The sequence below is a fragment of the Micromys minutus genome, assembly GCF_963924665.1.
Source record: "Micromys minutus genome assembly, chromosome: 4".
Classification (NCBI taxonomy): Eukaryota; Metazoa; Chordata; class Mammalia; order Rodentia; family Muridae; genus Micromys; species Micromys minutus.
In genome coordinates, this window is record NC_137973.1 from 3,472,023 (window position 1) to 3,494,541 (window position 22,519).

General features: G+C 42.1%; 1 protein-coding gene across 5 annotated transcripts in view; it reads left to right on the top strand.

Annotated features, from left to right (window-relative positions):
* KCNAB1 (potassium voltage-gated channel subfamily A regulatory beta subunit 1) overlaps window positions 1–22,519 on the top strand; it is a gene marked incomplete at its 5' end in the record, with an annotated part of 412,738 nt that overhangs the window by 345,480 nt on the left and 44,739 nt on the right. For 3 of the 5 annotated variants that reach the window (XM_080916526.1, XM_080916527.1, XM_080916528.1), the window contains 5 exons: window positions 1,233–1,312; window positions 2,891–2,935; window positions 5,273–5,317; window positions 7,212–7,255; window positions 19,224–19,310. In XM_080916526.1, the coding sequence (XP_080772652.1) occupies window positions 1,233–1,312; window positions 2,891–2,935; window positions 5,273–5,317; window positions 7,212–7,255; window positions 19,224–19,310 (301 nt within the window). The remainder of the gene's footprint in view (window positions 1–1,232; window positions 1,313–2,890; window positions 2,936–5,272; window positions 5,318–7,211; window positions 7,256–19,223; window positions 19,311–22,519) is intronic. The other 2 variants (XM_080916529.1, XM_080916530.1) reach the window with 1 other exon arrangement.

Below are 22,519 nucleotides of genomic sequence, written 5' to 3' on the forward strand. Positions count from 1 at the left end.
ACTTTAGACTTTATTCCGTGTTTTTCCTATTATCCCACACGAGGTCTTCAGATCCTGTGATTGGGGAGGTTTCTACTCTAAGTTGCTCCATTTCAAAACTTCTCCACAGATAAGATGTAAGTGATATTTCCTACTAATAATCTACCAATATGCTGTGTGGCATACCATAATGATTTTTACTGTCCTCTAAGACAGTCAGAATGAGGGAAAATATATTTGCTTGACTTTTCAGCTCTGCTTTAAAATAATGTCTGAATATTATCAAATTGAAGGGCAATTGCTGCTTTCTTGTGAGTAAAGCTAGTGGATATGCCCACGAGCCCATCCATGGTCTCCAGAGGCGAATTTTCAAAACACCAGAAAGAATCTATATTAGAAATGCTGATGAAGCAACTTTAGCCCACCATCAAAGAACACAATGGAAAATCAATTGTTATTATGTGCGAAGTGGAAAACTTTTTCAAACATCTAGCAAATTAATCAGCAAGGTGGAGAAAGCCTCCTCCACTGCTGTTTTCTGTCATCCTTCTGCATCCGTACCTCCAGCTGACTACTGCAGGTTGCCCTCTCGTCCCCTGGCACACTTCTCTGCACTGGGCAGCAAGGATGACGGAACAGGGAGCTCTGATCCACTTCGGCCTGAGTGCAGAGGCCCCCCTCCCCTGTGTTGACTCAGCAGCGGAGCCAAGATGATGCTCATTGTTCCACTGAACTGTGGGTGGCAGGAGCTTTACAGCAGTCATGACTGTCTGGCCTGTGATTCATCAGCACACTTGGCTAGGCCTTGAGGAAAGTCACAAGCTTTTAGGTCAGGAGTCATCCAACTGCCAGAAACTATTGGCTTGCAGAAAGGGGTTGAGAGACAGAGTCAGTTTTGATACAAATGACCCACTTTGTCAGCAAGATTAAATGTCACTGAGGGTGTTCTCAAACAAGGTCTTCCCAGCAGGGTGAGGAACACAGATCTGAGCCCCCCCACCCCCCGTGCTCCTTGAGAAACCAAACACACTCCCCTACCCCCGAAGTAGAATTACAGCCTGTGCTGTGTTTGAAGGTAGAAGGATCACCTGCCCTATGGGTGAGTCTTTTTTTATTTCTTTTGTCACTCACCACAGCTGAGGAAAATAGTGGTTAATGGGATCTCAGGGTGACAGGTGGATAAAGGATTTAACTTTGCTTCCCAGCTAGGAAGATGCCTGGCATTTCCGGTTCACCCTTGCATCCTCTTGCAGGTTGCTGAACGGCTGATGACCATTGCCTATGAAAGTGGAGTTAATCTCTTCGACACTGCGGAAGTCTATGCTGCTGGAAAGTAAGTCAGAACCAGTTTCTGTCCCTCACATGGTGTCTGCCCTTCCTGTACATATGACAGCAGACATGTTCTTCCCCAACCCTGTGCTGCTGTTAATGAAAGGTGTGATTCCTTAATGATACCAAGAAATCAACAACTTTTTCAAGAGGGCACTTCAGCGCCTATTCTGAGGACTGCAGTCTGCAGAGGGACCTTGCTGGCAGTGACAAGTAACTTCTAGAGGCTTCCTTTGGACCTCCGTGTTGACTTGGCACTGTAAACATAGCTTGTTAGGTTAGAACACACAGCTGATATTCTGTCAGGCCAGATCACCAAGCACATGTCACAGAACATAAACTAGTGTGCTTTAGAGTAAGTGTGGAAGCCCCGGTCTCCTGGAATGAGTGTGAATGTCCAGCTTCCATCAGCAGGGGAAGAAAACATCCATGATGATGTTCAGACACAGCAGGCCAGTTAGTCAGCTCCGAATAGTCACAGCCTTCTCTCGCTTTGTTTCTTCCTTTTCAAAGACATGTCTATGTTTAAGGCTTGAGCATCCGTATCTATGAATCCAAGAAAGAAAAGTAGAAGTTGTACAGCTCTGCTCCTTTCTGCCTGCCCTCTTCTCTGGGGGTTTTCTCTGTGAAATCTTAATGCCAAACAGGCTAAAGCAGAGAAGGGGACGCGGTGACTGCAACTCCTACTGTGAGGAAGAATCATTTGAATCATTATTCATTGATGGCCACTAGGGAACTGAGGTAGGGTCCCAATAGCTAAGGTCACGTGTAACAACAGCCAAACAAGGAGTAAAGAGAACGATCCAGTCCCACCCTGTGTCGGCTGGCCTGCACCATGATTCCTTTGAGCCCTCAAAACCAGCTTTTGTTTACATCAAATAATAGCTACCAATGGCATCCAGATCTGGCTCATGGATGAACAAGGTGCTCTCTACATTATCTTTCCTACTCCGATCTCTGGCAGCCCAACTGCTTTGCAGGCTTCGCGGCTTACAGGGAGGCTACAGGAGAACATGCTGATCTCCATCCTGGTGAATCTGCCTGGGGAAGTAGAAGGGGGGATACTCTTAGAATGTCTTCAGTGCCCCTTTCCACAACCCAACCTTTGGAACAGGAAAGGCATTTTGTAGTGACTTCCCATCTCTTAGTCCTGTGACAAACATTACTCAGTCCCTCAGACATTCTCACAGGGACCACTATAACTGCAATCCTGGACTTGGGGACATCTGAATACACATGTAGACGATATGGAATAGGAGGTGTGGACACTCAATGAACACCACCAAACAGGATATTTTTATGAGGGACCAAGCTGCCAGATGACTCCTCTGTTTCTTATGTCAGAACCACAGGCGGGCTCCTGCCAGCACCAGCATTTGGCAGGTGCTTCTGGGATGCCTGCGAGCAGGATTCTGCAGGCACAAGCAGAAAGTGTGGAGCTTGTGCACCATCTGAGTGTGCTTCTATTTTGGGGATCTGTAGGAACTGAGATGAGAGTTCAAAAGGGATGGCTCTGGTGTTGGGCTGACTCCTGCTTTTCTGAGAAACTGCATCCTAAGACATTGTCTGTTTCCCCTTTCAGGGCTGAGGTGATTCTGGGGAGCATCATCAAGAAGAAAGGCTGGAGGTACCACACCTTTCATAGCTGCTAGTTTGCCTTTTAGAGACTTACTGATTTGTACCAGAAAAGCAAAAAAATAATAAAATCATATGGTACTAGAATAAAAATGCTATCTAAAAAATAGTCAATCCTTTGTAAAGAAGTCAACAGTGGTTTGGAAACAAATGCCAGAAAGCTCATTATTTGCATTTCAAATGTACATAGCCGTTGACGACAGGGACTCACGATATGGTTGATCAATCGCGGTTGAGCAGGGCAAAAGAGACTGTTCTGAAGATTATTTGTGCATAATGAATGTGGCATTTTTATAGCTTTAGCTGTACTTGTAATTAGTAAAGAAAGCAACAGAATACAGGAAACTATCTAGACACAGGTTTATGTTCACCACTCATTTTATTAACTCTCTGGACGAAGATGAAACAAAAAGCCCATAGCATAATTCCCCTGGGCTTTCTCATCTGGGTACAGTTGACAACATCTGTCCTGGATGCTAGGCGTTCTGACTTCTGAGTGTTCAGAGAAGAATCTGCTATCTGTGAGGGCTCCAAGAAACTCAAGGAATGTGCCCACCCATCCCTTCTACCAACCCTGCACCCAAAGCAAGTGGTAAAGAGGGTCCTGTGGCATTTGGGGGTTGTAATGCAACACAGCGGAGTAAGACCAAAAGCAAGATGAAGACTGTCCCATGACTGCGTACGGAGACGAAGTGGTTTTCCCTCTGCAAGCATTGGCCCACCCCATGATACATACCTTGTGAAAAATGGACAATGATGGATATTTCACCGGCTACCTTCCAGCCTTGCAATAGCAGCTCAAGCTCCGACTGTGCTATGAGAAGTTTATATGGTCCACCTTCTCCTTCCGTTGTCAATTGCTAGCTGCATTGTCAGGAGAAAGTAATTTCACTACCCTGAGCCTCGGTTTCCCCAACTGTAAAATGGCTGCTGAGGCGCCATGCTGAGGAAGTGAGAGGAAAAGCGAAGCCTTGGGGAGACATCTGCCTTACTATGTTACGATCTGTCCACACCCAGGACAGTTGCTTGCTGCTTGCACATAGATGCTAATGTGCGCACTTTCGTGGGCAGGCAGTTTTATACGGTCTAACTTCAATGTTTGGGTAAAATGCACAGCTTTATCACAATATCTGCTCCAAATAATCAAAAGGGCTCATGATCATCTTTTCTACTATTTCAAATATTTTCTGGAAGACACAGAGTGCTTGCTGAAAGAGACCTGGCTTCCCTTTGCAGATTGTTAATCATCACAGATAGCAGAAGGTTCATGTGTCGATCTGAAAAGTACATGCTCAGGACCTTCCATTTCTGTAACTCAAAGTACTTTTCATGGAGTTGGTGGGATGGGGTTGCTGACATTTTCAATAAACTTTTTATTTGGCCACCAAGTTGTCAGAACTGTACCCATCATTCCCCACTGGTCATCATTAACTATACCTGTATAGGTAATATATACCCCTATAGCTTTAAGGTCTCTCCTCCTCAGCAGGTGACAGAAGTATACATCCCTGGCATTTCAAATAATCCTAAATTTTGAATCTCAAAAGATTTTATTCTAAACTGAAGTGCACTGAGCTCTCTCCACCTTACAAGTTTAAATTATATTCCTGTAGTTCTCAAAGGACAGCTCTTCGTGATCACAACACAAGAAGCTACCCTTGCTGCCCTTGAATGGGGCCTCTGAGAGGGTAACACATTTGCAGACATGATTCCACATCTCATTCCTTTAAGGGACTACGGTAGGACCTTTGGTGAAGGATTTAAACACTCACTGACTTTGAGGCTTTATCTCCTCATTCGCGGTTCTGTCCGGTCTGTCATTTCCCACTGCCTGGGAATGTGAGCACTGCATAGGCTGTAACACAGAGCCACTGGGGCCCATGGTCCTTGGCAGAGAAGAGGCTTCCTCCCAGGAAATCAACATTATGCCAGGTTCTAAGTAAGTGTTAATTAGCGGCTGCTCTTTTGAGCTAAAAGCAACTCATCCTGTAAGTTCACATTCACAAGCACCATTTGTGACCATCAAGGTCACGTCCCCCTCAGGACTCGGAGCAACACCATTTACCAGCATGCTGGGCCGCCCTCCTCCTTCAGGGCCTCCTGTAAAACTCAGTTCCCTCCGGTCCCTTCTAGTGTCTGACTTCAAGTCCCTACTCTCCAGCTTCCCTTGTTCTTACATTTCAGTAGTGTGGATTTAGAACTCCAGCTCTGTCTTCTTTCTACCGTGAGGTAATGTCACAATACCTCTGGTGCTATAACCATAACATGATTCAGTCTATCAAAGCCCCAGAAATCACTAACTATTTTTCTGTGTCTGTTTGATGTGCAGGAGGTCCAGCTTGGTCATCACAACCAAACTCTACTGGGGTGGAAAGTAAGTTAAATACCTTTCTTTTTTTTTTAATTTTCTATCAGCTAAGAAATGACTGGCAAGTCCTGCTTTTCTCCTTTGTTTTTTATTTGTTTGTTTGTTTGGTTGGTTGGTTTGGGTTTTTGCTTGTTTGTTTTTTAGCAACCAATTCACAGTTAGCATATTAAAATTGATTGGCCTATGTGGGTTTTTTTCTTAATGCTAAATAAATCATGATTATCTTAGGACTACATTTTAGTAGAGTATTCCCAAAGGAATTTAATACATGGCAGGTGTCCCCTTGTTACTAAATAATTCGTATGGACTTGTCAGTGTCCAACTTAGAACCATTTCCAAAAAAGAATTCAAAATTCAGGAAAAGAAAATAAAGCTTCACAGAAGAAAAATCTCCTCGACTCTGCCAAAACTCAAAGATTTCCACAGAACACAAAGATAAAAATACCGTGTCTGCTTCGGTGTTCAAGTCTCTGGTCATTTCTGCAGAGGATCCTCAGAGAGCTGATCAAAGAGACCGTCTCATCGGGGAATAACAGGACTTATGTCCATGTCACTCAGCAGCCGGACAATGACAGAGCAGCCCTCGGTGTGTCTCTTGATGCAGAACAAACCCGCAGGCTGAGCTGGCTTCTGTGAACCAGCCTGCTCGTGCCTGGACCGGCTGTTTACATTGTTCAGCAAGGACCAGGGAACTGACTGTTTTTAACCAAACATGTAAAAAATAAAAACAAAAGCAAGCTAGTCCTTATACCAGAGCAATGGCTGACCGGTGCTTCTTGGAGAAATACCAGAGATATTGGGATTTTAACAATAATAACAAACCAGAAACATGCAAAACCTCATTTATCCCCCTGTAATAAACAGGGAGTGTTGGCAGAGGGCTTGTGAGTGTTTGTTTGATTTAGTTTGTGCTATTCCTGTTGTTGTTGTTGTTGTTGTTGTTGTTGTTGTTACCATCGGTCTATCTTTTAAGATAGGAGGCCTGAGCTGATTCTTCAGGAAGAGTCGAGTCACCATGCACTTTAGACACACGTGTTCATATAGCTATGATCCTTGAGCGTGCGGATGATATGAAGACAGATGAAACTGGGATCTTTAGCCCTACTGTCCTCTTTTCAGATAATATTGAACCTAGAAGAAATACAGGAGTCCGGTTTCTGTAATGACTCGTGGTGTCCTTGATTCCTGTGTGTGCAATGGTACCTAATACCTTGCTTTGAGGGTACAAATAATTAAGAAGTGAGACCAGACATAAGAGCCACCATGCAATAGAACCACGTATGATACTGACTAGGGTATCTAGGAGAGACTCAGAACGGATACATTGAGAAACTGTCCAAAGGAAGGAAAGCTTCATTGGTACTTCACAACTCAGCCTTTCTACATGTTCAGACTTCACGGTTTTTCTGGATTGACAGAAGCTCTGTCATCAAGGGTTTGTCCTGTCCCCCTGGATGCTAGTTAAAGAAGAGCTTTGTAATCGATTTTTTTAAATCATTGTTAAATTATTTTCAACACCAAAAGTTGTCTCCAAATTTGCCTCATGCAAAAATTTACTCTCAGTGGTGTGGCCACCGTACAGGAACCTACAAACTTATGCCTAGAGTGGTTTTCTTCTCTAGATTGGTTAGGGACAAGGCTAGAAGATTACGCTGTGTATTATCTTCTCTGATGAAAGTGTATTCAATGGCTGCTCGGTAGCGAAGCCTGGAGCTGAATAGTATCACATGGGGTATTTCCCACCAGCTTTCTCTCTTCTGCAGCCAGTGGCGCAGAAGTTGCTGACAATACGGTGAAAACTTAACAATGTAAGCTAAGAAAGAATGATCATTATTCTGCATTTTGAAACAACTTTCAGAAAATAAAACAGTATTCCCTGCCACTCTTTCTTTCGTTGCAGAGCTGAAACAGAAAGAGGATTGTCAAGAAAACACATCATTGAAGGTGAGTGCTGATGCTTCCATTTTGTTTTAGTTCCTGGGCTCCTGTTTCAAGTAAGGTATCAGTAAAGTAAGTTCAGAACACATACATCCTCTGCATGTATTTATGGATGAATAGCTTAGTGTTTATATGGGAACCCTAACAGTGGGAGCCAGGGCTGTCCCTGACCCTTTTGCCTACAGTGGGACCTTTTCCCTCCTACTGGGTGGTTGCCTTGTCCAGCCTTGATGTGGTGGCATGTGCCCGGTCTTACTGGAGCTTGTCATGCAGTGTCTGGTTAATGTCCCTGAGAGGGTAGCTCCTTTCTGAGAGGAAGTGGGGCGGGAGAAGAGACTAGAGGAAGGGGAGAGGGGGAAACTGCTGCAGAAGAGAGGAAGCTGGTGGGAAATACCCCATGTGTCAATACCTAAGAGATATGGCCAGTATAGTGAGTTATTCAGCTCTAGGCTTAGCTGCCAGCCAGCCATTGAATACACTTTCATTAGAGAAGACAACACACAACTCAGTCTTCTAGCCTTGTCCCTAACCAATATATGGGAAGGAAACGGTCAATTATGAAAAGAGCAACCATTAATCAACTTTCTTCTTGGGGTGGAGCTCACAGAGCGTAGAGATGCATGAATAATTATAACCCAACAAGGACAAGAAGGGTTGGATGTGTAACTCAGAGTTAGGGTGCTTGCCTAGCAGGTTCAAGGCTTAGGTTCAATCCTAGTAACTAACACACACACACACACACACACACACACACACACACACACCTAGATTTTTATATCTAGTATTTATGATTAATTATTAAGGCAAAGACTTTCTCCTTCTTTGGAAATAATTTCATTCATAAAAATCTCAACATTATCAAAATGTAAAAAATAAAAATAAAATTATCCCCACCGCCGCCGCCACCCCATAGCCCATTTCATTGCCTCCTCTCCTCCGTTTTGACAGCCTGGCTCATGTCCTGTACTAACTTGCTCGTCTGACTGGCTGCATTCCCACTTAAATGGGTGCATCTCTCAATACTCATCATCTTCCAATAGTGATTAATACAGAAACCTTCAACTTGTTAGTGTGCAAAGAAAATAAGGGACGGTGGTGTGCTCAACTCTAAATGGACCATCAATACCATAAATGGGCCATCTATACCATAGCTGCTCAGCCCAGGACTCGGAGATCATTGAGGAGGAAAGAGTGGAAAGATTTAAGAGACAGATGTAGTAAACATCTGCAGTGGAACATCTGTTGGACATGGTGAGGCCTTTGCACACATGAACTCCCAGTGGCAGTAACTATCTACACAAGACCTGCTTGAAATCAAGCCAGCCAAACGCCCCACCATGGATGGGGGAGGGGCTCATGAAGTCCTAGCTGAGGAGCTACCTGCAGTTAATGATTGCAAGGTTCAGAAGAGTCAGTTTTCAATGTGGTCCCTGAAAGGCTACCCACGCTCCAGAAGATGATTGTAGACCCAAGAATATTCAGATAGCATTAAGTGAATTTAATGGGTTTCAACAGGGAACACGTGAAGTTGAAAGGGGAAAGGGGAAGAATTGGGAGAAGGATTGGAAGGGATTTGATGAAAACACATTATATACAGACATGAATGTGAAAATATAAAATAGCAGAATCGAGTTATAGATATTAACCTAGACTTTTTTCTCAACTAAAATACATTTTACACATAATTTATTGCTATAAGAAAGAATTATGTAAGTGATCATCTTTGTGTAAATAGGGTAGATACTAGAAGCAGTTTTAAGTCAAAGAATAAGAGACATTTCAACAATTATCTTTCTATAAGGATACATGTCAAATGAAGTTGTTTTATTTATTTACTTATTTATTAGTGAGTCCAAACTTCCTTAATAATTGTATGTTTTTTACCATGAAAATTAGCTTTTGTGTTTTTATACTATATACATCATAGGATGTTTGTGTGCACATATATACATACATATATATATACATATATACATATATGTGTATATATATATATTTGTTGTTTAGTTGTTGTTGGTTTAGTAGTCTCAATTTATTTCTGGAGCTCTTTGTAAACTGCTGTTTAATCATTTTTGATTCTCTATGTTCCCCAGGTGGTGTGGAGAAAAAAAGTTCAGCCTGAAACACCCCACTGGACTAGTAATAGAAAAAGATAGTTCTGATATTCAATTAATTTTTTATTACGTTGCATTATATTGGGTACAAGGAGAAGTGTGGTGCCAGGGTTCCAATGTAGAGCACATTATACAATCAGAGTAAAATTTACAGGAGCTGTGTCTTTCCATGGTGGTCCCAATAAGTAAACTTGGGCTATTAGTCTTGGCAGTAGGAGCCTTTACCTGCTAATACCACAACAGCTCTCAATTACTTAATTTTAAAAGAAGACTTTTAAAAGTAGCTCTCTCTTCTCTTTCTCTCCTTCTCTCACTTCCTCCCTTACATATACACAGTCTTTTAACCATAATGTTTATTATATTATTTACCTGTTCGTAAAATATTTATCTGAGATTTATATTTCTCACGTTTTGGTATTTAGTTTTGTGTACATGAGCTTTGAGACCAACATTCAAATTCCTACTATATATTATTTATAAGCTGAGTAACCTACAAGTTACTTAAACCTCTGCATCCTTGAGTATAACATAGACTCCAAGTATTCCTACATTATAGGATTACAACCTGGAAGAAAAACTCAATAATTCATGTGAAGCATAATCTTCATCCCATAATGAACACCAGTGTCATTTTGTCATAATATTGTGTCATGAACACAACTGCTTTATGGAGGACACTGTCCTGAGCTTGTGACATACTGAGGCTGCCATAATGAATGCCCACCACCTACCCTAGAGAACGCTTCCAACTTACTCTTCCAAATACCAGTCCTGCTAAGAATTAGTGTACAATTGGATACTGACGTCAAGTCCAGCCTGCCCCTCCCAGTCGCCACCATTCCTCTCTACCATCACCAGCATCTGTGCCATCTACCGCCACTACCCAACAACCTAGGTGCCCACGAAGTCCAGCTGGCCAAACAAGGCAGTGTGATACTCATTGTTTTCATTTTTAATCTAATTGGTTAGGAAAAGAAATTAAGTATATATATATATATATATATATATATATATATATATATATATATATATATATATATGGAAACTTTGTTAAATCTCCATTGTCTTAAGATTCACAGTCTATGTGTGTATGACTTCAAAATTATTTTTCAGTAACTTTTCTTCAGGCCTCATTCAACTTAATAAGAATACCTTAAATGTCTACTTTCTTTAGCTAAGGATTTCGCATAGGATGGTAAACAGCTCAGCTGAACTCTAAGCCGACCCAGATGCAGATTTAAGATTGAGACCACTTGTTATGTTATTACTGGTGTTCTTTTGAAGTTTGTAGTTTCAGCCAAAGACAAAGGCTAATAAGTAGGCATTACCCCCATAGGACATTTGTATGCAAACTTAAATTAGAGAATTAAATGAATTCTGCAGAGGAGGAGCACCATGAGATTTCTAAGCCAAAAATACAGTTTGAAGAAGTTTACACATAATTATACTTGGATTTCATTGGTATAGTTCCTTGGGAAAGGTGGCCTTATTAAACATTGGTGATTTATATGCACATTAAATCCAAGGGGCAATGTTAGAAAATAAGACAAAGCTGGCTTACCTTGCACACAGAGTTATTTTACAGAATATAAATGAGTTTGGCTTATGTGTAATGTATTTTTTTTAATGTATGAAAAGCCTTTTCTATGAGCCAAAGTCTTAAACATAGTTCCAGTTAATATGATTTCCTTCTTATCTTTACAAGAAGAAAGAAGACATTTTGCTAAAAGGTTTTTTTTTTTTTCCCTTTTTGAGTCCCAAGATCTTTAGAGCTCTACAGTCCTCTATATTCATTGCGCTATTCCATGACCATTTTGCTAAGATACAAACTGTGCTTTAAGAACCTAACAGGTTGAGTGCCTAACATAAAGGACTAGCAATAGGTTAATAAGTCTTAGTCAATGTTTTGTTGCTATGAAGAGACACCACGACCAAGATCATTCTTACAAATAAGCATCTGGAGGCTGCAGAGATGGCTCAGCAGTTAAGAGCTCTTTCAGAGGACCAAAGTTCAATTCCCAGCATCCACATGCAGCTCACAGTTGTCTGTAACTCCAGTTCCAGAGGATGCGGCTCTCACACACAGACATATATGCAGGCAAAATACTGGTGTACATAAAATAAGCCTTTGATGGGGGCTTGCTTACAGTTTGAGAGGCTTGATACATTATTATTATGGCAGAAACCATGGCGGCATGCAGGCAGACATGGTGCTAGAGAAATAGCTGAGAGATTCTACATTCAGATCTGCCGTCAGTAGGGAGAGAGACATTGACCCTGACTTGGAATTTTGAAACCTCAAGACCCACACGTAGTGACATCCTCCAACAAGGCCACACCTCCTAATCCTTTCAAACAGTACTACTCTCTGATGACCATCCTCTGGAGACCATAAAAACTGATGAGCCTAGGGGGGACATTCTTATTCAAACCACCACAGTCACATTGTCAGAATAAGTACATTTCTCTTATGCTTTTATAGTCTTCTCTCTTCTTTCTTCCTCTCCAGTCCCTCCCACCCTCTATCTCCAATGATTATTTTATTCCCCCTTCTAAGTAGGACTGAAGCGTCCACACTTTGGTCTTCCTACTTCTTGAACTTCATGTGGTTTTTAGGTTGTATTGTGAGTATTCTGAGGGATTTTTTTCCTCTAATATACTCACTTATCTGTGTGTTCTTTTGTGGCTGTGTTACCTCACTCAGGATGATATTTTCTACTTCCATCCATTTGCCTGCAAATTTCATGAAGTCATTGTAATAACTGAGTAGCACTCTGTTCTGTAAATGTACCACGTTTTCTGTACCCATTCCTCTGTTCAGAGTCATCTGGGTTGAATGCTAGGGTGGTGAGGTAGGAGTGGGTGGGTGGGTGGGTGGGGAGCACCCTCATAGAAGCAGGGGGAGGAGGATGGGATAGAGGGTTTGCAGAGGGGAATCCTGGAAGGGAGATAACATTTGAAATGCAAATAAATAAAATAACCAATAAAATTTTTAAAAACAGATTTTTACAGTCACAAGCTATTGCTGTCAGCTGAGAAGATGAAAATAGGTGGCAAAAGTTTCAGCTTGAAACTTTTTGGTTAGGGCCAAATGTTAAAACCCAACCCCCTCCTTTAGAAGAATGACCAAGTGATTTCCCAGTTAAAGAAGTTCTCCAAACAAAGCGAACCACCACAGTGTTGCTTTCCCACAGATCATGTTCATGAACACGCATGACAAACATGTTTCGCCATGGAATGTAAGGCTACATGTGAGCTGAATCGACCAGGCACCTTTAATAAAAGAAGGGGTGACTAAGAGGACTGCTCCAGAAATGAAACTGAAAGCTACAGAGGGGAATCAGGATATCACTTAAAGCAATATTTTCCCAAGACACATAGAAAAACAAGAACATAATAGGTAAATTTGATAAAACAGCATATGAGATAGAGCTCTTAGAGTCTCAATATACTAATTATCAGATGATAAATGGTTAAAACTACAACCCTGCACAGTTGATGCACATGTGACCCCACCTGTCTGTTTAACGTTTGCAGTAAGCTCAACATTTTAGAAAGCCATATAAAAATATTCATTCTAAGTTGGGCATGGCTTTAGTCCTAGCACTGGGAAGGCAGAGGAAGACATGTCTCTGAGTTCAAGGCTAACCTGGTATACAAGGCAAGTTCTAAGGCAGACAGAAATGCACAGAGATAACCTATCTCAAAGAAAAATTTAAATCAATAAATAAATAACAATAAAAGGACTAGAGGGAACAGCTCACTGGTTAAAAGCACTGGGTGTTCTTCCTGAGTTCAAGTCCCAGCACCCAGCTTTATAACTGTAGACTCACACAGATACAGATGCAGACAAAATAACCAGACACATAAACTAGTATATCTTTTTTTAAGAAAGAAAAAAAATCTCAACAATATCAGAATCTAAAAGAAAAAGAGACTTTGATCTATTTTCTTGTAGTCATTTGAAAGTACTTAATTTGTTATCGTGTGGACTTTTGAAAAATTGCCAGTTAATTTGAGATAACACCTCCGGGGTAGAAGCATGTCTTCTGCTTCCTCGGGACTCACGTCTTATGATCCTTAGTGTCTTCCGTACTCACTGCAACTGTGGCTTCCGCTTGTTATTAGCTGCTATGCTGGAACCAGGATTCATGCATTTTCGCATATCTATTTAAACTTAAAACAATATCTGATTCAAGCCTGTGCTCAGTAAGATAGTAGCTAAATGAAGGTTTATTTAAGGAAGTTTTAAGAAGACATTTGTTGAGCACCTCTTTGTAATGCTGTGATTTATTTAACTTTTTCTCCAAAATTAAAGCATCAAAATAGGGAAAGGTGGTATTCCTGACTTGGTTTCCAGTCACATGAAAATGATTTTTAAAAAATGTGAAGATCATGTAAGCCAAGAAGAGTGTACTCTATAATCCCAGCATCTTTGAAACCAAGTCAGGGGACGCAAGAGTATTAAAGAAATTTGGGCTATATAAGCAGGCAGGGAGAAAGAAGGAGAGAGAGAGAGAGAGAGAGAGAGAGAGAGAGAGAGAGAAAGAGAGAGAGAGAGGAGAGTGTGCGAGTGTGCTTGGGGGTGGAGTGGAATTCCAGAAGAGTGAGAAAGGAAAGAAAGGAGAGAGAAGGAAAAAAGGAAGGAAGGGGGAGGGAGGGGGAGGGAGGGAGGGAGGGAGGAAGAGAGGGAGAGAGGGAGGGAGAAAGGGAAAGAGGGAGGGAGAAAGGGAGAAAAGGAAAGGAGATAGGGATGACTTGGCACAGTTTCCTCTTTGGCCAGATTTCCACGTGTGCCACTCTGACCCAGCCCAGTTCCTTACACTTCCTGTAATTTGTTTCCCCCTGAAATCCTCACCCTAGTTAAAGTCACGTGGCTTATGCTATACATTAAGGAGCCATTGTGGATTCGTATGGTCATAATACTCTATATCCATAACGATGCCCAGTCCAATTACTTCCATATACAAGACCTGCTCTGAGTTGGAACACAGCCAGCCAGCTTGGCATGGGCTTGGCGTGTTGCAGCCGTCCCCTTGCTGGCATCAGACCTCCCTTTCGGTCTTGTCTCCATGGGACTTGCTCAGCAAGCAAAGCCACAGTTCAATATGAAAGTCTGACCAGATTGGACCTGCTTCATCTTTTCTTCCCAAATCCCAACAATTCCCGCACCCTTTGCCGATGTTTCAAAGTGTCACACAGAATAAAATCCCGGACACATGGATTATAAAACTGCAGAAGACTTGCAGAGTGCTCAGTACTGGATATAATGTCTCCACATGCACACTCATCAACCTGAGTGTCATCATTAACTTGACCCAGCACACAGTTCCTCCTACTCTCAGATGAACTCATTTATATCTCAGCCAAAATATCAAGACACAGAGGTTTCAGAGAAATAATAGCGAGGCAAAGAATAACCAAATATTCACTAAATACATGAGATGAATCTGTCATGTCATTGTTTATATGAACATTATGACTTTACAAAGAGCACAGGTCTATAGATGTCCTCAGTGTACTTTTGGTCCTTGGGGTTGAAGACTGTATCTATTTCTCATTATGGTCCTAGGATCTGGCACACTTTGGGGACAAACTAAGATTTGTCACATGAAATGATAAATAAACTGCTGTGGTGCCCAGTTACTCTAGCTTCTCCTCCTCTTGTCTACACTAACAAGACCTAGTAGGTAAGGGGCATTCTCAGAAAGGAGGACACTTGTTCCCAGGACTGGGCATGGACATAGGCATGAGCCAAAGGGATGCCTCTGTTTCTGTTCAGCCAAGAGAATTTTAGGCATCTAGTCTTTTCCTCTCCCTCTGACATGACTACAACAGTGTAATTACACATCAGATTTTTGTCCACCACCTTAGACAACGTTCTCTGCCATGCAGTTCTGAAGACGGTAAATTTGTTAGCCCAGGTGCAGGTTACAGACGTAAGTCACAAAAAGTTGTTTTTGTTTTTTTTTTTTAATCACCAAGAGTGCTTCCAACACTTGTTATATGCATGGTTGTCCCTGTCCTATGTCCTGTCCACATACAATGGTTGTCCCTGTCCTATGTCCTATCCACATATAATGGTTGTCTATGTCCTATGTCCTGTCTACATTATGACTTTACAAAGGAACCAAAGTGGTTCCTATCATAGTACTTTTTAAGATGAACCTCCTGTCAAGCTACTTCTTGAGTAAGCTGGTGCTGTCCCATCCATGAGCATCACCAAGTTTGGGAAGAGTTATTCGACCTCCCATCTGCCCTCATCTCCTCATCAAAGCTTTTAACAAGAACCACTACAGACCATCCTTTCTTGAATAGAAAATATTTCCTGGGCTCTTTTCCAGCATTCCATTTTTCTGTCAGAAAAGTAATTGTGACTGTCCAATAAACTAGTTTGAAAATCAAATTTAAATGAGCCAAATTTAAATTTATAAGAGCCTCATTTACCAGGCAATTAATTTTATGCTTATAATAAAAGGAGAAAGCCTCCAGTCTTGCCAGGGATTAAAGAGGCTGATAAGGACCTGCTGTGCCTCCTGGGAAGGAGATGAAACAGTTCCCTGAAGCTGCCCTCCTTTTGGTTGCATAATAGTATATGTAATACAGTCTATTCAGAGGAAGTATTAATATTAGTGAAATTAATTAAATTCTCCTGACCAATGTTTAATACTGAAGGATAGCCCCTGCTTCCAGATCTCCTGAGTTTCACTGTTTCTATTATACTAAATATTCCGTCCTTGTGGCTTCTGGCATTTTGTTTCTTTTCAAAATAAAAGAAAAATAAAGCCAGATCCATTGGTATAGCATGAAATCCCAGCAACCCTCGGGGTTAACACAAAAGAACTTCTAAGTCAATGCCGATCTGGGAACCATGTCTCATAATGAAAAGTAAAAAGATGTCTGGGTGTAGCTTGGCTGCAGGCACTGTTTGCATCCACAGGGCCCTAGGTTCAAGACCCAGTGTCATAAAGGGAAGAGGAGGGATCTCTAAAGGGATATAGGTTGGCTACACATCTTCTAGGCTTTCTGAACTTTGATGGACTCAGTGCTGAATGTGGCCTGTACTTGCTCTCCTATTTATATTGCTGTCAAGGCACACACCTACTAATGGAGTTAAGGCAGCCTATTTTCCCAACTTATACAGAGGAGAACAAAGAACCTTGAAGAGAAGCTTATTTTAAACTTGGCTTCCAGCTTTTGCCACAATGTCACTATAGAAGGTCATTACTGGGCTGCCCACGTTCCCACTGAGGATGCTAGTCATCTTGAGAGAGACCTGAGAGTGTTTTATCAAAGCAAAGTCAGTCTTTGGTATGATTTAATGGGATCAACTAACGCATTTTTCTCATTAATTTTTTTTTTACTTAGTTACTTTACATCCCACTCACTGCCCTCCTCTAAGTCATCCTCCCCCATCCCCCTCCCCTTCCCTTCTGAGCAGGTGGGGCCCCTGGGATCCCCACACCCTGGCACTTTCAGTCTCTTCAAGGCTAGGTGCATCCTCTCCCACTGAGTCCAGACACGGCAGGCCAGCTAGAATACGTCCTACATACAAGCTTTTCGGATCCCCCGCTCCAGTTGGTTGGGACCCACATGAAGACCAAGCTGCACATCTGCCACATATGAGCAGAGAGGCCTAGATCCAGGCTACATAAGCTTGTTGGTTGTTGGTTGAGACTCTGAGAGCTCCAAGAGACACATGCACAGGCACACACACACACACACACACACACACACACTCACACACACTCTCTCTCTCTCTCTCTCTCTCTCTCTCTCACACACACACACTCACACTCTCTCTCTCTCTCTCTCTCTCACACACACACACACACATTCATAAATATACCCTACATAATGTTACTTGTTTGTACATTTCCAGAGCTGATCATTTGGTATGAGATAGCCAATTAGTATGTTCTTCCCTGAGGAAAACTATTTTTCCCAGTCTTGGCTGACTGTTATACAAAACAGGATCCCATTATTTAACTCAGACTAGCTTCTAAGTTACAATCCTCCTGCCTCAGTGTTCCTAGTGCTGGAATCACAGGCGTGTGTCACCATGCCCAGCTTCTCTGTGTTTTCTTGACATTCACTACTTTTCCATAAAATAGCTGTTTTGAATTCTTGTCCAAGAGGCCACGCATATCCATCACCTCACTGTCGGCCTCCGACATCTCACGGTTCCCTGGAAGCTCTTGATGCCTGTTAGTATCTGACAGCATCCATGCTCTGAAGTATTGGGCGTTTATTCCAGCTGTCATTGTTTGGCTTTAGTGGCGCCTGGCCTAGGGATTCTAAGCAGGTTGTTTGTTCTGGAGCCCGTAGTCCTTGCCCACTGTTGCAACACTAGAGGACACTAGTCCCAGTAAGCCCCAAACCAGAGCAGCTATTCTGTTAGTGAAATATGGCATCCCTAGCTTAGGTTTGTTGCAACTGATAACGCTGTATGTGATAGATTTGGGGACTGCCTAGAGGAGGTGCTCCAACCTCAGGACCAAACACCTCATCTACAATCACTAGCAGGTGGTCAGGGATAACAGGGTTCTACCCAGTCCTCAGCCTTTACCACAAGGGTGCAGTTCAAAAGACCAAGTTTGAGTCCCTTTCTGGAGCCCTCAGCTTGCCGAGACCAGTGTAGCTCTGTTTCCATGATCTGTCTGGTGATGTGATCTACCTTTGGCTGGACACCAGTGCAGCCAGGCATTGGCAATGCAAATTGAAGTTTCATGTGACATCCAGGCTTCTAGATTGATGCTGTTCTTGGGAAGAATCTACAGCCCCAGCACTGAATTTCAAGTAAAAGTTCTAGACATCTTTCTGTCATAAGCGAGTTGTGAATTAAATGTCTGACTTTGCTGCCCAAGACTGAGAGTAAACAGTGGAGGCAACCCCTTGGCTAATGAGACCGGGCTGAGTAGTGTCAGACCTGAAGCTACAACCTTTAGAACTGGTATAGTTCTGGTCGTAGTTAACAGTTGTGGAAGTGGGAACCGAGGTCCATCTCACCCAGCTCAGAGATGCTTATCTAGCTCTGGGGTGGATCCAGAGACTCTCTGTGAACATTATCCTGGGAGCAAGGGCTGTGGGAGTCTACTCAGTATACTCAGTACTGAATTTCACACTTGTGAGGTTGGTACTGGGTTCAAGTCTGAGGTGTTACCTTCCCCTCCCAAAAAGCTTCTCTCTCTCTCTCTCTCTCTCTCTCTCTCTCTCTCTCTCTCTCTCTCTCTCTCTCTCTCTCTCTCTCTCTCTCTCTCTCTCTTATCTATCTATCTATCTATCTATCTTTCTCTCCCCCCCCCCTTTGTTCTCAACCTTTAGGCCAAGTAACTCTTTCACAGGGGTGGCCTAAGGCCATCCAAAAACACAGATACTGAGATTACAATTTATAACAGTAGCAAAATTATAGTTATGAAGTAGCAACAAAAATAATCTTAAGGTTGAGGGTCTCCATAGCATGAGTTACTGTATTAGAAGGTCTCAGCACTGGGCAGGGTGAGAACCTGGGTGGTTCTCTGGGCTGATCGATTGTTGGATTTGGTGGGTTTCCCTCCAGCATTCTCAAATATCATTTTCCATTATTATACTAAAAACTAAAAACTATACTCTCATCTTTCATCTGGCTTAACTCTTGTGAAGTTTAGTCATTTGTAAGTAACTCAGACTGACATTCCTGTGGGCAAGTAATCACTACTATGGTCTTGCTGTGACCTGTTGAAGAGGATTTTTGTAACTAACTCAGTGTTTGTTTTTAAGTAAATTTTTTAAAGAAATCAAATTCAAGCCCTTTCTAATAGTGGTTCTATTTGGACTTCTTTGGCCTTTCACTGGGTTTCACTTTCTGCTTCTGCTGCTAGGACTGAAAGGCTCCCTCCAGAGGCTGCAACTGGAATATGTGGATGTGGTCTTTGCAAATCGCCCAGACAGCAACACCCCCATGGAAGGTGAGTAAAGGAATTTAACAAGAATAAGAGGCTACAGAATTCCTGGTCCTAGTCTGAAGACTGTTTCTACTACAGTAAGTAATGACGTGTGTTCTGATAAGCTAGAATTTAAAAGTAAAACCTTTGCAAGGTCGTTTAGCCTCTGTATTTGCCCCAAAAGCTAACAGACTACTCCTCCTCCTCCTCTTCCTTCTTCTAAGCTCCTCCTTTACCTTTATTCTCCATGGTTTTTCTTGGTTGCAAGATACTCTCACTTCTCCCAGACTCATTTCACTTTCAAGATTTTATCAACTAAAATGCTTACATTAATCAGAGGAGTTTATAATATAACCGCCATTTCCGAGGCAGTCACTCTAAGGCACTTCACTTCCTTTTCTTTGATGATGCTAAGTCTGATTAGTTTCCAGCCTGTGTGGTAAATGCTGAGAGGGGCTGTGTTCTAGTGCGCATTGGACAGGCAGAACTGCTTCGTAAGGCTCTTCTTTGTGATTTGGTTCTGGTTCTCTGCACGCTTTGCCCCCATTACCCTCTGTCCGAAGACCACAGCTTATCCTGTGGTGGCTCTCAGAACATTCCTAAAGCCACAGGTTCTTCATTTGTGTCCGTGTCAATCCTCCCTGGGATGACTGAGAAATAAGATGGTTTTGAATACCAAACGGGAAAGGATGACTCCAGTTAGGTGAGAATAGAAATATTTCAAGACAAAAAGGGAATTGTTGGCTTTGTTTTTAAGTTTAAAAACATTCGAACTATCAATTTTTTAACAATTCAAATAATGCAATCCACATAAAATTACGCTAAAAGTAAATTTGTCTTTATTTGTCTTTGATAATTGAAAATGCTGTTTATAATGTAAGAAATTAAGTTCTATAAAGGCTTATTGTTACTGTTGGGTTATGGGAATTAAGGAGAATATAAATGAGTCAAGTTCATAGGAATCTTTCTAAATTGCATTTTGTAGCTCTTCATTTATTTCAAGCATGTGTTATTACACCTGTATTGTCATTTACCTTCCCCAACGACAGAGAAACTAAACATGCACACATATATCTATGCACTATTACCCATGAGCCTGTATCTGTCAAGATAAAGACTGCTTGATAACCAGGTGGCAAACAGTACTAGAGATATTTATTTCCGTGACAGTATGGCTGCCCCACAATTCACAAAGATGCATTTAAACAGAGCACTACAACCAGTCAGTCACCAAAACTACCAAATAAAATACTGCATTGTAAAGACGAATTGTTTCTCCTTGTAAGTACCTGGTGGATGTTTTCCTCTTTGGAATGGTGTCTTTCACAGTTCCATTATGTGCCTACGCAGGATAGCAGACAGCTGAGCTTGTTTTCCCACCCATCCAGCCTCATCCTTTACCTTTAATTTTAGGAATATATTAGAGCCCCTCAATCAGGAAATATAAGCTGCATTGTATCTATAAAAGGAAAGCTGAATTATAAGTGTCTCCCAAATGAAAAAGCTACAGTATGTGGGTAAAGGCAGAAGGAGGTTCTCCAGCTCTGTGATGCTAACCGGTTAAGTACCTCCTGCATAAACACCACAAGAATGTTGATACCTAGTTAAGAAATTTCCAAGAATTTTTTTAAAAGAACAGATTGCTGTTACATGCTAGGGTCTGTAATGAAGCATGATCTAACCCCTCCTGAAATCGGAGAAAATTACATTTTTTCCCTAAGACTTTCCAATAACGTTCCACAAAGTGAATGGGAAACTACATCATAATGAGTCATAGTAAGAGTGTTCAACAATGGGTATTCCCTCCTTACTGAGTAAGTCACCAAACACAGGCTTCTGCAGCTTTGCTTGGCAGGAATCACCAACTTAAACAGGGATGTAGCCCCTCCACCTCTCCCCACCCCCAGCCAGACACTACCCCATTGGGCTACCAGTCTCTGAAGTTTCCCCTGCTTTGGGTTTAGTGAACAGGCTGTTCAGTGTCTTCTTACGAAGACTTGTCCCAGATGGCTTCTATGTAGCCCGTCCTAGCTCTCTGATGGATTTATATTTTATAATTGTTTGTAACTTCTAGTCACTTATTTGTAAGTCAAATAGAAATGCCGGAGTCGAACTCCAGTTTTGGAAGCACAGATTGTACAGTCTCTTCTGCTTTACTCTTAACAGAGGTAAGTGCTGGAAAATAGAAAGGAAAAAAAAAGTAGAAAGACAAGATTACTTCCTCAAGGTGCAGGGACTGGAGGGACAGACCTGCACTGTCTCTAGATTCTATGTTAAGATTTGTGGTGACAATGATTGTGAATCCTGCATGCCCGGCACAAAAGTAAAAGTTATACCTGCACAATGAGGCTTACCTTGGAGGATGACTAGTGTTTCTAAATGCCGATGAGACAGGTTGTTTAGTACCAAAACTACCCTGGGACCCTTTGGTAACTATCTGTCAGTCAGTGTAACTCTACAGCCCTTATTCAGCTCCTCCAGATAAAGTAACAAAACCATCTTCCGTATTCACCCAGCCAATCTTTAAATAATATTAGATAAAAGGCTTTAATGTCATTCACCTGCTTTTATTATCTCAGCACCTCAGGTCTTAGTCGGACCCATTTCTATCTGCTATTAGTTACACAGCAGTAAATACCACGCAGATATCAACTGCGCGGGCATCAAAACTCCAGAGCCTCTGCATTTGCGATCTTCATTTCAAACATTCTTTTCCAAATCGATGAAGAGGCCAATTCCTTTAGAGAGGCTGAAGCAACTCTCCAACGAGGCATCGGTAGCCCCTCACTGCTGCTGATCACTCAAGGGGGTAGAGAAAGCAGCCAGCATGGAGCTCTGGAAGGCCTCTAGCCACCAACTCTATAGTGTCAAGTTCATCTGTGTGCGCACTTTGATAGCTCAAGCTCACATCTCCAGTTCAAGCTGTTTAAAACGCCATGAATCAGTGTTAATTGGGGGGTGTGTCTAAAATAAATCAGGATGAGTTTCGGCCAATTTCCGCATATCAAATTTCAACCAATTGAGCCAGGAAAAGATCAGCTGTCGCACCATATATGGGCACCGTGTGTCCCATTAGCTGTGGCTACCCGTTCCTACCATTCTTGCCAAAATCCAAAAGACAAAAAGTGAGTTCTATCAAGAGAATGGTGGTAAATTCCAAATGTGCAGTCAGTGGAGAGAAGTGAAGCACTTCATTTGCAATCTGCCACCTGACAGAATACAATTCTACGCTT